Source organism: Anabrus simplex, chromosome 1 (genome assembly GCF_040414725.1).
Source record: "Anabrus simplex isolate iqAnaSimp1 chromosome 1, ASM4041472v1, whole genome shotgun sequence".
NCBI lineage: Eukaryota > Metazoa > Arthropoda > Insecta > Orthoptera > Tettigoniidae > Anabrus > Anabrus simplex.
Window position 1 is genome coordinate 1,358,029,083 of NC_090265.1, and position 15,191 is coordinate 1,358,044,273.

The 15,191-nt window shown below is 38.0% G+C and overlaps 1 protein-coding gene across 1 annotated transcript in view; it reads right to left on the reverse strand.

Annotated features, from left to right (window-relative positions):
- LOC136859016 (death-associated protein kinase 1) overlaps positions 1-15,191 on the reverse strand; it is a 1,193,585-nt gene that overhangs the window by 884,084 nt on the left and 294,310 nt on the right. Inside the window, exon 11 of the mRNA XM_068225494.1 lies at positions 13,250-13,447. Within this exon, the coding sequence (XP_068081595.1) occupies positions 13,250-13,447 (198 nt within the window). The remainder of the gene's footprint in view (positions 1-13,249; positions 13,448-15,191) is intronic.

Below are 15,191 nucleotides of genomic sequence, written 5' to 3' on the forward strand. Positions count from 1 at the left end.
TATCGGCAGGACTGACCACAAATATAAAATTAGAAGGAATTTTAGCAGAAGCGATTGGGGTAAATTTTCATTCATTGGGAAGGGTGTGAAGGAGTGGAACAGTTTACCAGGGGTAGTGTTTGATCCTTTCCCAAAATCTGTACAGATATTCAAGAAGAGAATAAACAGCAACAGAGAAAATAAATGCAGTGTTAGAGGGCATTCGACCAGTGCAGGTTATTGTAAATAAAAAAATGTGTGTGAAGAAATTAATTCCATCCCCTGGTCTAAGGAGTTTGGACAGCCAAAGTAGGGGACTGCCTGTAGGGGTGAAGTACAGTGGGGACTTCGAGGGCCCTGGGACCGCTACGGTAGCTGTGAAGGCCCTTCAGGAACTCTTGAAAAGTGGTGGTAAAAGGGGCTCTGGTTAAGACGCAGCAGGTCGTTATGCTACTTAGGATCCAGAACGGGTAAAAAAAAAAAAAGTAAATAAATGAATGCAATGTAAATATTACTCTTATACCAGTTGTATAGTATCATTTGAAGTAATTCCACATACTGTATATCAGTTGACTATATTTGTAAGTAGTACAGGAGATATTATAAGTAGAATTTTGTAAACAATATAAATTTACTAAGGATGAGCTGTGTGTTTAATAGAAAACATTGTTAGCGTAAATTGTATAATATTGTATTATAGGAAAATAAAATTTTCTTCTCTTGTTAATTTAATATTTAGTGCTTGACAATAATTTATTTTAGTGTACCATTTGCCACCGAGGTAAACACCTCATTTGCAAATAAAGAGATTTTGATTTGATTTTGATTTGACTTACGTTGCCTGTCAAAATTTCTGTGGGCGTAATGAACCTGAGTGACACCATTCATTCAAAGAACGCATTAACCCATTCAAGACACAATAAATGGTCATATTTTTGACTGTGGAATCAGATTTGATTTGCCCGCCCGTAGTTTGGGCGTACCTACCACACAAAAATATCCATAAAATAAAAGCTAATGCAGATAATTCACTCAAATTTTGCATTCATGCCACTGAAGATTATGACTTACACATCCTTCATTCCTCGAGTGACTGCTGGTTGTGGTAAAAATGTTTAATTTGAAATAATTTCAAAAAGAGCAGATCCGTGTAATCAAAAGCACCACAATTTTGGACAGTGGACAGCCTATACAATTTTCGTAAGTATTTCCGAAACATTGTTGAAAACTAGAAAAGCAGCTGGAATGATAAGGTTTCAGGGCATATACTGAAGACAATGGGTTGGGATATAGTACCATATTTCAAGTACTTATTTGATTATTGTTTGCATGAAAGAGCTATACTAAATGACTGGAGAGTGGATATAGTAGCCCCTGTGTATAAAGGAAAGGGTGATAGAAATAAAGCTGAACATTACAGGCCAGTCAGTTTGACATGCATTGCATGAAAACTTTGGGAAAGCATTCTTTCTGATTATATTAGACATGTTTGTGAAATTAATAACTGGTTTGATAGAAGGCAGTTTGGGTTTAGGAAAGGTTATTACACTGAAGGTTAACTTATATGATTCCACAAAGATATAGCAGATAACCTGAAGTCTGGAGGTCAAATGGACAGTACTGCGAATGATCTATCTAAGGCATTCGATAGGGTAGATCATAGGAGACTACTGGCAAAAATGAATGCAATTGGACTTGACAAACGAGTGACTGAATAGGTGGCTATATTTCTAGAAAATAGATCTCAGAGAATTAGAGTATGCGAAGCTTTCTCTCTCTCTCTTTTTTTTTATTTTTGCTAGTTGCTTAACGTCGCACTGACAGAGATAGGTCATATGGCGACGATGAGACAGGGAAGGACTAGGAGTGGGAAGGAAGCAGCCGTGGCCTTAATTAAGGTACAGCCCCAGCATTTGCCTGGTGTGAAAATGGGAAACCATGGAAAACCATTTTCAGGGCTGCTGACAGTGGGTTTCGAACATACTATCTCCCGAATACTGGACACTGCCCGCACTTAAGCAAGTGCAGCTATCGAGCTCGGTGAAGCTTTCTCTGACCCTTTAATAATTAAGAGGCGAATTCCTCAAGGTAGTATTATTATTTATATATATGGGTTTTTTTTGGTTTTTTTTTTTTTTTTTTTTTTTTTTTTTTGCTTTACGTCGCACCGACACAGATTTGTCTTATGGTGACGATGGGATAGGAAAGGCCTAGGAAGTGGAAGGAAGTGGCCGTGGCCTTAATTAAGGTACAGCCCCGGCATTTGCCTGGTGTGAAAATGGGAAACCCCGGAAAACCATCTTCAGGGCTACCGACAGTAGGGCTCGAACGCACTATCTCCCGATTACTGGATACTGGCCGCACTTAAGCGAGTGCAGGTAGTATTATTGGACCTTTATGTTTTCTTATACTGTATATATCAATGATATGTGTAAAGAAGCGGAAACAGAGATAAGGCTTTTAGCAGATGATATTATTTTGTACAGAGTTATAAACAAGTTACAAGATTGTGAGCAACTGCAAAATGACCTCGATAATGTTGTGAGATGGACAGTAGGCAATGGTATGATGGTAAAAGGGGTTAAAAATCAGGTTGTGAGTTTCACAAATTGGAAAGTCCTCTCAATTTTAATTACTGTGTTGATGGGGTGAAAGTTCCTTTTGGAGATCATTGTAAGTACCTAGGTGTTGATGTAAGGAAAGATCTTCATTGGTGTAATACATAAATATGATTGTAAATAAAGGGTACAGATCTCTGCACATGGTTGTGAGGGTATTCAGGGGTTGTAGTAAGGATGTAAAGGAGAGGGCATATAGGTCTCTGGAAAGACGCCAACTATAGTATGGTTCCAGTGTATGGGACCCTCACCAGGATTATTTGATTCAAGAACTGGACAAAATCCAAAGAAAAGCAGCTCGATTTGTTCTGGGTGATTTCCAACAAAAAGAGTAGCATTACAAAAATGTTGCAAAGTTTGTGGTTGGAAGACTTGGGAGAAAGGCGACGAGCTGCTCGACTAAGTGGTATGTAATACCAATATAAATGGTCCGTTATTGGACATTATAAATTTTCCAGCTAACTCATTCCTGGTTGCCAGCATTTTGCCCCAGTGTGCTAAGTCGGGCTCATCATCTGGTAAATAGCACACCCACCAAGATGCATGGCTAGTGCATACCGTGGAGGCCATTGCATAGGCTAATTGGAGCCACTAGCTGTGCCAATGCACTATGAGAGACTTTGTCTCATTACCAAACATTGATGCCTGCCTGGCCATCAGATGATATAGATGTTGATTCCCATAGGGAACCTGAAATATTTGTTCTCAATGAGTAAATTTATAGTAACAATATAAATGATCCGTTATTGGACATTAGCACACTGGGGCAAAATGCTGGCAACCAGGAATGAATTGGAAAATTTATAATGTCCAATAATGATCCATTTATGTTGGTATTATAAATTTACTCACTCGGAACAAATATTTCAGGTTCCCTATGGAAATCAGCATTATCATAAGTGGTATGTTCCGAGTTGTCAGTGGAGAGACAGCGTGGAATGACATCAGTAGACGAATAAGTTTGAGTGGTGTCTTTAAAAGTAGGAAAGATCACAATATGAAGATAAAGTTGGAATTCAAGAGGACAAACTGGGGCATGTATATTTGTTTATAGGGAGGGGAGTTAGGGACTGGAATAACTTACCAATGAAGATGTTCAATAAATTTCCAATTTCTTTGCAATCATTTAAGGAAAGACTAGGAAAACAACAGATAGGTAATCTGCCATCTGGGTGACTGCCCTAAATGCAGATCAGTAGTAACTGATTGATTGATTGATTGATTGATTGATTGATTGATTGATTGATTGATTGATTGATTGATGTTGAAGACACCACCTAAGCACCAATTAAAACATTTCTTCCTACACCGTATGTGTGTTACGAAGTAACAGCAAGGGCATCAGATGAATCAGGGATGAATGTGGTAGAAGGAAATAAATAGAAATAAAAATAAAATGAAAGTGAAACAAAAGACTCACAGGACAGAATAGAGCAGAAGAAAGGAAAGAAAGTGTGTAGAAAAAGCAGAGGATGAGTTTGAGTCAGTCAGTGGGGAGGTGGCATTATAGTTGTACACAGATTATGAAAGTAAGCTCACCAGACAAAAAATTAGTCACCCCTGGAGAAATCATTACAAGCATCATTTAATGTGGACTTGATAATCACCTGGATTCGGTTAGGAAGTGAGTACATAAGGTTGTGCAGGTACGTCGCATGCAGGTTAAGCCACTCACTGAGGATTCAATCATGCATTTCCACCAAATTGCGGGGATGATGTTGTCGACATTTTATCCACTGTTCCAACATGTCACACAGATTTGCAATGGGGTTCAAGTCCGGTGAGATGGCAGGCCAATCAAAATGATGGAGGAGTGTTCATAAAACCAGTCACATATGCGTCCAGCCCATCCAGTATCTTGAAAAAATCAGGGTATCATTAGCATACTAATCATGCAGATGTAGACTATAAGGCAACACCTGATCATCCAGAACGGTTAAATAAACATTCTGGTTCATGCTAGTGATCATCTTAGTGAGCGAGCCCAATCCATGGTATGAAAAAACACCCAAATACATCCCAGACCCATCTCAGGCTTGAACCTGACCTTGCACACATCCAGGATGAAATGCTTAATTTGGCCTTCGGTGCACTCGACGATGTGCAACCTTGGAATACAGGCAAAAGCGTGATTCATCAAACCACATGACATTCCACCAGTCAGCTACCATCCACATTCGATGATTTCTTGCTTATTGAAGATGGGCAGCTTTATGTGCCTGTGTGAGCGATGGCCTCTTGTGAGGTTTCCGACTCCAAATATTCATTGCATACAGTTCTCGTCACAATGTTCTCTTGTTAACAGGTGGGATTCAACATTAAAAACTGAAAGGAGATAACATACAACAGAGGGGAATTTGATTGATCCACCTTTTTTCAATATATAATATGTTGTTAATATAATCACAACATTTTTATTCAGTACCGGTTTCGGTGTATTTGGACATCATCAGCTGAAACAGGTCGTATGAACAAAGATACACAAGATGTAGTGCATATAATAGACCCTTAGTAATAAGATACATTAATAGGATGAAGTAAAAATACAATGCTTAAAAGAATATGAACAAGGTATGTGCTTGCTGGTCAAAGTATAAAATGAAAGTGAAGATATTAACAAATGTTTAAAGACTTGATGACTTTGGAATGGTTAAAGAGTCTCAAGCGTAGCAAAGATAAACACTAGGTGAAAATAAAACATGGACATCCAAAAACTGACATAGGATGCAGTCCTTCTATAGAGTATTGATAATGAAGTAACATAAGTAAGTTGGTGGCTTGTAACATCAACTCATAAAAAGAAGCCGTCATTTATGATGTACTCAAAGAAGTGGATCATATTGCAGGCAAAGAGAAAGTAGATATATGGCCAAAAAGTTCTCGATCCAATTTGGAACCTGAGGTATGAAAAGAAAGGAGTTAAAATGAGATAGTGGAAATAGGGCAAAACACTATAAAGTTAAGTAGGAGACTCACCTCAAATGGCCTGATGAATGTGTGGAGAGTGGCGAGGAGCAAATGCTAGGTTTGCTAGAAAGATAGAACATTGTTAAGAGGGGGAAAGGGGGAGGGGAGGGGAGATGGAGGGGGCGGAGTCAGGTGGGCGTGGTAGGGAAGGATAACATGATAATGTGTGACGTATAATCTGAAAACAAGCTGTTTTTAGGGAGTTTAACACTGTTAAGGACTGAAATAAGAGAATCAAAAAAAATTCTGGGCTTTTCGGAAATGTTGTTCAAGCTGAGATTAAGACTGAAGTATTGGTCTAGATGTATGTAACAGGCTTCCGTGATATCTAGTAGGGGGCGTTTGCTCAACGTGTCTAATATTGTTAAATCTTGATCTAATCCATTAAACCTATTGTATTTAATTGCATTGAGATGTTCGACATATCTAATCTTGAAGCTCCTGCCAGTTTGTCCTATATATGAACTGTTACAGTTGCTGCACTGAAACCTGTAAACTCCTGACTTAGTACAAGGGTCCAATTTGTTGACCAGGTTGGAATTGTGGAGAATATCCATATTTCTGTTGTTGGTGCGGAAAGCAATATTGACGTTATGTTTCTTGAATAGGTAGGTAACGCTGTAGATATTTTGATTGAATGTAAAAGTTGAGAATAACTTAGGCCTGGGACTTTGATTAAGATAGACATAGAGCGATGTCTGAATTTGTTGATAATACGTTCAATGAAACTTTTATTATAACCATTAAACCTGGCTATCGCACGTATAGTATTAAGTTCTTCATTTAGGTCTGCTTTCGACATTGGAATTTTGAACGCATGATCAACTAAGCTACTGTAAGTAGCACATTTGTGGGAATAGGGATGCATGGAATCTTGTTTTATTGTTGAGCCTGTATGGGTAAGTTTCTGCATAATTTATAAGAAAATGAAGAAGGGAGTCTGGTGAATGTTATATCTAATATGTTGATGGAAGCATTTGTTTCTGAATCCTGTGTGAATTTGATATGAGGGTCTATGTTGTAGAGGTTTGAGAGGGTATTCAGAGCATCGACAGAACGCTCATCGATGATGACAAACGTGTCATCTACAATCTGGCCCAGAACTTAATATTGCTAAACTTATCATTCCTTTCAATGGCATTGTGTTCCAGAAAGTCTAAGTATATTTCTGCTAAGATGCCAGAGGCCGGTGAGCCCACAGCCAAGCAGTTTTGCTAATAAATATCCTTGTCAAATGTAAAATTATTATTATCCAGTAATAATTTTAAAACAAACATAAAATCAGAGATTTCAAGTTTACTCAACTGAGGATTAGAATTCAGGTTATTCTCAATGATGGAAAAAAGTTTACTCATTTTTATGCTTGGATACATGTTAATGATATTGAAAGAATGCAGTGTGTGGTGCAGTTGCGAGTTAAATTTATCTAGTTTCTTAATAAGTTCTGCAGTATTTTTAATGGATTTTTGAGCAGTGAAAGTGAAATGTTTTTTAAGAAACTGTTTTAGCGTGGAAAATTTAGTCTGAAATTTTGTCATTTACTTTCAAAATTTGATCTGTTAAGTTGGAATTAACTCGTGCGTCTGAGAGTTTGTCATTGAGTGCCTGCATCATGGTCATTAAGTAAGAACACATTTTGGTAATATTTACCTCCTCTTCCGTGGTAGATTCCGATGTTTCGTCCCCCTCGATAAAGAACTTTTCTGGATCTTCTCCATTTTCGAAGAGATCTTCTTGTAACCGCGTCTTCAGTGACTACTACTTGACGTTCGTTGGAAGATTTCTCTTTGCAAGTTCATCTGAGTTGTTGTACGGACATATTTTCTAGTATCACTTGCATTTTGTTCTATTTTGCACTTACACTCGTATTCACTCAAAAATTATTCTTACGACTTGTCACGGTCGCCATTGATGTATCCACAAAGACGTACACAAGACGTGTACACTGTTCTATTTACAGTTTATATATACAAATTCACACGCATAAACTAAACCTGCCATCATAAAGCAAACCACTACTATGAAAGAATAAGACAAATCTGCAACAGTTGCATGCCAACTACCAACCCAACAAAACCAATTCATATACTTCAAACACTCGCTAACACAGCTTCCACACAAGTCTCATGAAAACAACACCCATTCCACCATCAAGACTGCCTCTTTATATATGATGTGTGACCAGTCTTCTAAAAGGATAGACAAAACATATTTTCCTGCAAATTCTTAGTTATTATGTAAAGAATTTTCTATAACTATCTAGTACCAAAGATACGTTATTCTGGATATTACAGTGTGCTGCACAATATTGTAGTGGATTATACATTATATATAGGTAATCATAAATTATATACTATTCGTTATGTGTTCTTGCATTAATTAAACCCATATTAGAGTATATATACAGCACATGTTTCATGACATAACCTCACAAATAATACGATCGTCCATACATAACTACGTAAATAATAATATAAGTGGATGTAAACACTTTATAGCCATACCTTACAAGTAATAATAATAATAATAATAATAATAATAATAATAATAATAACAATAACAACAACAATCAAAATAACATTCAATATTTGTATTATTTACCCATGACTTAAGGAATATTTTTTTGCAAGTTATATTAGTCTATTAAACTTGCATCAGCATGCTAGCATGTATTGCCGGCAATACCTTTTCCATGCGTCTCTACAATACGGCGATCCGTGAGGAAAATATTCTTGCTGTCTATAAAAACTGTTACGGTACCTTCACTCAGCATCAGATATAACCGGCTACCGCTACACGCACGTCTCACTTGCCTGGTTCGGCCAACTTTAGCGGCTAGCGAAGTATAGGCCTAATCGCGGATGTTGATGATGACAATACGTGGTGGAATTTTGATTGTGGCAACTGCTGTTACCTTGTAATAAACACCATGCTTTCAAGTAATATTTTGCAATCTATCCAAAGCAACTGATAGTCGATTTGGTTCGATTAAGGATCCATTCGGTGATTTTCCAATATGCGATAGGATAGTTGACTGGTGGATAACCTTAATTACATGTAAATCTGGAATCCTATTTGTTGAAGGTTAGATTTTCCACGGATCGTGTTTTTTAACTCTCAGTTATTATTTGGATGAACGTTGCCCGATTTTCAAGTTTTCTATTCTTTTTCTGGTTTTTGCTGTCCATGAGTCTTACATTGCATTTTATTGTTTGGAAGACAATAATTTATGTAATTTCAACATATTTTTCCACTCACAGTATACGTTGTGACTGCGTTATAACGTGTTGTGACAACTTTAACTGATATTTCTTGCCTATGAAGTAAAACTATTTATCTTGATTACATTGATTTTAAAAAATTTAAGCACATTTTTGCTCCTCATATGAAGTAGTTATGCTCTCCTCTGAACTCTAGTGATTGGTGAATGAAGTGACAGAAAGAAAAAGGAAAAGAAAAAAACTCGTAACGACCCTAAGATCCAAGAGACGACATTGATCTACCGAAGTAGCCGAGGCAGACGACCAACAATGAAACGATAATCTCCAGGGTTCAATACATGGATGCTGTAGAAGAAACGGCAAGGGAATGTCTAGGAACAACTGTGTGTAAAGATGGGAGAAAGCAAACATCTTGGTGGCATGATGAAGTGAGAGCAGCTTTTAAAAGTAAAAAGAAGGCTTATCAGAAAAGACTCCAAACAAGGACTGATGCAAACAGGGAATTGTAAATAGATGAAAGAAACAGAGTGAAACAAATAGTTATTGAATCCAAAACAAAGTCGTGGGAAGATTTTAGTAATAACCTGGAAAGGCTAGGACAAGCAGCAAGGAAACCTTTCTGGACAGTAATATATACAGTAGAAGTCCATTATAGCGGATTGTCGGTATATCCGATTTTTGTATAAAAGTCAGAAAACCCCATACACATTAAAATCGGTATGAAACGGCAATCACTTTGTTCAAAACTTGCGTTTCTGTGGATGATATCCACACTACGACTTACTTGTTTGTTATTATTTTGAAATCCGATACTATGTGAAAGTGAATGTTTAATTTCATTCTGAAAGAGTACAGTTTCGTATTTCTCCGAATCCAAGACGAACCCCACATTTTCCTTCAAAAAATTTAAATCAGGCTCAAAAAGTGCTTTGTAAGATCATAGGAACGCCTTTGTTGTGCAGTACACATTTTCATACTATTTTTAGACGCTGAACATTGGCTTCCGATACGCCGCATTTTTTTGCAGCTGCACAATTATTCTTTATTTCCGCGGATTTAATGACCATTACCTTAAAAATTGGCATCATAATACCGAAAAGAGCCCATTGAAAACTTGCCGGCAATACCTTTTCCATGCGTCTCTACAATACGGCGATCCGTCAGGAAAATATTCTTGCTGTCTATAAAAACTGTTACGGTACTTTTACTCAGCATCAGATATAACCGGCTACCGCTACACGCACGTCTCACTTGCCTGGTTCGGCCAACTTTAGCGGCTAGCGAAGTATAGGCCTAATCGCGGATGTTGAAGGTCAACGAACGAGTTTACTGCGCCACGGTATGGTCTTTCCGCCCTTGCGTTTTCGTGCACATGCCACACAATTTCATTTTTGACTTCTTGTTGCGGACAAATGAATGCATTTTTTGTATCTTTGTCTTCGCGCTGACGCCAAATATTGGCTTTAGTTCGGCCTACGCCATATTTTCTTGCGGCTGCACAATTACTCTACATTTCCGAGTGTTTAATAACCATTAACTTAAAATTGGCATAATATCGAAGAGAACCCGTTGAAAATTGGCCAGCAATGCCTGTTTCACGTATCTTTACGACTATCCATCACAAAAATATTATTGCTGTCTTTAAAACTTAATTTTACTGAGAGTCAGGTACAGTAGACGTGTTATAACTCTGCCACTGAGTGCCCGGGTTCTTTCTAAGAATTCGAAGGCTTGCATGTTTTGATGCCATTCTACAGATTAGAGAAATGTTTTTGCAGAGGGTAATAGAATGTCATTCTCTCTTCACTATTTCCCGAGATCCAGTGACGTTACACACAGGCACTGTACAACCGGCTGTCAAGGCTAGCGATGTGTAATAAAGAGGCGGTCGTTTATTGTCAACAAATTTTGTGCGTACGCATGTGGGGGTGAAAAGAAGCAGCGTGGTTACCGCGAGAGTTGCGAGTGGTATTCATTACTGTTAAGCCGCCATTGCAAGACGCCGCTTGATTTTTCGTATGAGATTCTGAGGAAAAAACGTCGTCTTGGATTTGGAGAAATACGGTATCACTCCAGAGTTTTCTTCTTTAAATGGCGTCACCTAACCTAACCGTATATGTGTCATAAAATCAGATTTGAAACGTATGTAGAGAAATTAGTTATCCTCGCTAAAAATTTACATGTGAATAGCCTTTCTGAAATTCAAATAGACGCGAGAAAATATGAACTATCCTCTGAAACCAGTGATGTACTCTGCCATATCTTGAGGTGTATCACATTCATACTTAATTTCAGTATATAACATTAAAATTAAGAGATCGTTTACTTCAGCCGTTATTTTTAAAGAGTTAACAACTGCCATCGGCCACGTTATTTATGCATTTTTTACGAAAACTTGTTATTCTCCTTCATTCGAATTTTCTCTATTCGAATTCGAACTATCAAACTATCAGAGAATAGCAGTCGTTGGGTATTACTAATCGACTCCAACATTGCCTTCGAATGTCGACGAGAGCTCGCAAACGCACATAGAGAGAAAACTGTACCGTACCAAAGATGATCGATCGCATTTTGTGGCAAACGTTTTGGTTTCATTATTCAAACAGCATCACCTATCCTTCATACTTCAAGCGCCACTAGAGAAATGATAACCTTCTCGCTATAAATCTACATGCTAATAACCTTTCCGTAATTTAACCAGACGCAAGAAAATATAAACTAACCTGTGAAATCAATTATGCACTCTGCCACATCTCGAGGTGTATCCATTTTTATTTAATTGCAATATTTAATATTAAAATTAAGCGACCGTTTATTCAGCCTTTATTTTTAACGAGTTAAGAACTGTTATTGGACATGTTATTTACGCATTTATTATGAAAATGTGTTCTCTTTCATTTCGAATTTTCTTTACAGAACAGCAGTCAACGGGTATTACTAATAGACTTCGACATCGCCTTTGAATGTCGACGAGAGATCTCGCTAGTGGACATAGCGAGGAAACGATACGAAGACAATCGATTGCATGCATCATAATCGCTGGGGTGCATAAATATCGATAAATTAGCCTAAGACTAAATTGATGTCAGTAAGTAAGAAATCCAAGAGAATTGAATGTCAGGTTGATGATACAAAGCTGGAACAGGTACATAATTTCAAGTATTTAGGATATGTGTTCTCGCAGGATGGTAATATAGTGAGATTGAATCAAGGTGCAGTAAAGCTAATGAAGTGAACTCGCAGTCGCGATCAACAGTATTTTGTAAGAAGAAAGTCGACTCCTGGACGAAGTTAGCATTACAATGGTCTGTTTTCAGACCAACTTTTCTTTACTGAAGTGAAAGCTGACTGGATTCAGGATTTCTTATTTATAACTTAGAAGAAACGGACATGAACGTAGTGAGAATGATTTCTGGTACAAACAGGTGGGAACAATGGCAGGAGGGTAATCAGGATGAGGAGATGAAGGCTAAGTTAGGGATGCAGTCAATGGATGAAGCTAGCTTCAGTGGTGGGGTCATGCGAGGCGAATGCAGGAGGATAGGTTACCTAGGAGAATAATGGACTCTGTTATGGAAGTTAAGGGAAATAGAGGAAGACCAAGACGACAATAGTTAGACTCAGTTTCCAATGAAAATAGATAAGAGGTATAGAACTAAATGAGGCCACAGCACTCGTTGCAAATAGAGGATTGTGGCAATGTTTAGCAAATTCACAGAGGCTTGCAGACTGAACGCTGAGAGGCATGGCAGTCTATAATGACGATGTATGTATGTGTGTATGTATGTATATCTGGCTTTTATCCTACACTTCCCACGTGAAGACTAGAAATCTGTCAAGAAGCTCCTCAGTGAGGGTTGATGCTCTCCCTCCTAATAACACTGGGAAGCAGAAATGAGCTTGCTGGGTGCTGAGAAGAGATGGATGTAGTAGAACTGGGATTGATTTTTTTTTTTGCTTTACGTCGCACCAACACAGATAGGTCTTATGGCGATGATGGGACAGGAAAGGGCTAGGAGTGGGAAGGAAGCGGCCGTGGCCTTAATTAAGGTACAGCCCCAGCATTTGCCTGGTGTGAAAATGGGAAACCACGGAAAACCATTTTCAGGGCTGCCGACAGTGGGGTTCGAACCTACTATCTCCCGAATACTGGATACTGGCCGCATTTAAGCGACTGCAGCTATCGAGCTCGGTGAACTGGGATTGATGAGGAGTGACCATTTTGTCTGAACACGGCAGTGTATGAAGATGTGGAGAATGTCCTTTTCGTTCTGTTTTCGTGTTTGTCCTTGTGCCTTCTGGCCCTATTGCTCCCTCTTCCTACAGTGACCCGCCATTGTGCTCATCCTATTATGTTCCTTTCCCTGTGGCTAAATTTCAAGTCTAAAATCACTCTGGCATTTCTGCTGGATTTGTATTCTTTACTCTTCAATTATGTTTCTCTGGTATGTACTGAAAACTCACTGCATCTTGTAGATCAACATCTGCTCCAGCATGCAAAAGAAACATGGCACAATGAGAATGGCGTTTGGTCAAAGCCAGGTGTAGGGGAGTAGCACCACAGTTGTTGGCTAAGTCCAGACTGGCTCCAGCATCCACAAGAAGTCTCATACAATCTACGTGACCACGATTACTGGCATGATGCAGAGGACTGTCTCCTTCCTAAAAAAAAAAAAATCACAATACACGTTAGATTATTCATTTTAAATTTCTTATAATTTCCACAGGATTTGATCAGAAAAAATATTGTTCTGCTATTACAATACATGCTATAAAGTAAACAACAGCAATTAATAATAATTTGAAATCTGTATACATAATGTATATTTAGCTATCTTGAACAAGGTCAATTCTACTATAGTGGATCTCAAGCCTTAAGCATTTTGAGCAGCAACCAATAGCCACTCGAGTAGTCTGCTGTGCTGAGAAGGCTATTTCACAAGCGAGTGGCCCTGGCATCTCAACACCTAATCAGTGGAGATGGTAGCTGAGGGTATAGCAAATTAAGTCTGTCTTTGTGGCTAAAAGTAAAAAAAATGCTTGCCTTTGGCCTTAAGACCACAGTTTGTCAATCTTAACCTGCTCAAACTCTTAAGTCCCTTTGTTCAATGACTGGGTGTTTGTGAAGTCTTTGTCATTCATTTCATCCTCATCATCATCACCATTCAAATTAAAATTTAGAATATTACAGCATTATGAGCAGTCATATACAGTTCACCGATTTATTAGCTTCCTCGGTATATCAGTGTCTGACCCATGATTACGGGTTCGATTCCCAACAAACATTGAAAGTTGCATTTCATTTTATCAGATATGCCTGTTTTTTTTGTTTTTTTTTAATGTCTTTAACAGCAGCCCTGCAACTGCAGTGTTTTCCTGTACAGATATAGAAATAGGCAGGAGAGAAATACTAGTACTCTATTCTCTACAGTATATAATTAAGTCAGAAATGCAAGATGAGGTAGCATATATAAGGAGTTAAGCATGCCCTACTTATAGATCTCATAACACAGGCAGGAGAAACATATCACATGGGCCTTACAGGGCCCTTATATGCACGGCCAGTTATCTTTTCACTCAGTACGCTGTAACTCAAAAAACACTGAAGATAAAGATACGGGGATTTCTCCTGTCCCTGTATAGAAGTGTTCTCCATATCAACAGCTTTTGTACTGTTAGTAATCTGGTCTCTTCGAGCATCGATGATATTCAAATCCTGCTTCACTGCGAGTGCAAGGAGCCTTTCAATTCAGCACTAGGAGGAGTGTCAAGAGCAAAACAGTTAAGGCTTTATGTCCACTATAAACATCTTGTAACATTATTACATTAACAAAATATTACTCAAAATAAGACTCTACTAAACAAAAAACAGTGTATTTTAAGATATGTGTCGGTACAGCACAGCTAACCTTAAATTCTGATGTCGCCGGTGGTGAGAAATCAATAACGTGGATGGAAACTAAGGAACTCTAAAACATTTTTGAACAATTCAATAAAAATATATTTTTTTATTGCTGTAAATTTATGTAAATTTTTATCTGTTTTATTTGTGGTGAAATTTTGTGGATTTAACGAATTTGCAAGACTTACAGGAAATGTTGATATTTAATAATCATTATGAGTGTTGAAAAAAATTGATATTGGAGAAATTCAGTAATACGTTTGTTGTAACCCATTTTTTGTATCACCCTGTAGTTGCCACGAGGAGGCTTCGATCACGAAATCGCTGAGTTTCACAATCGAACCCTTTAGAATATATTTCCCCATTACCATATATGGAGCTGTAATGCGATTGGCGAAAATAACGATAAATTGTATTGGTGAAACTTCGGGTCGAATCATAGGTAGCTTCCCTGATTGGCTGTTTGAGTGTTTCTCAATTTCCGGCCTTTTGGCTCCTTAGCAG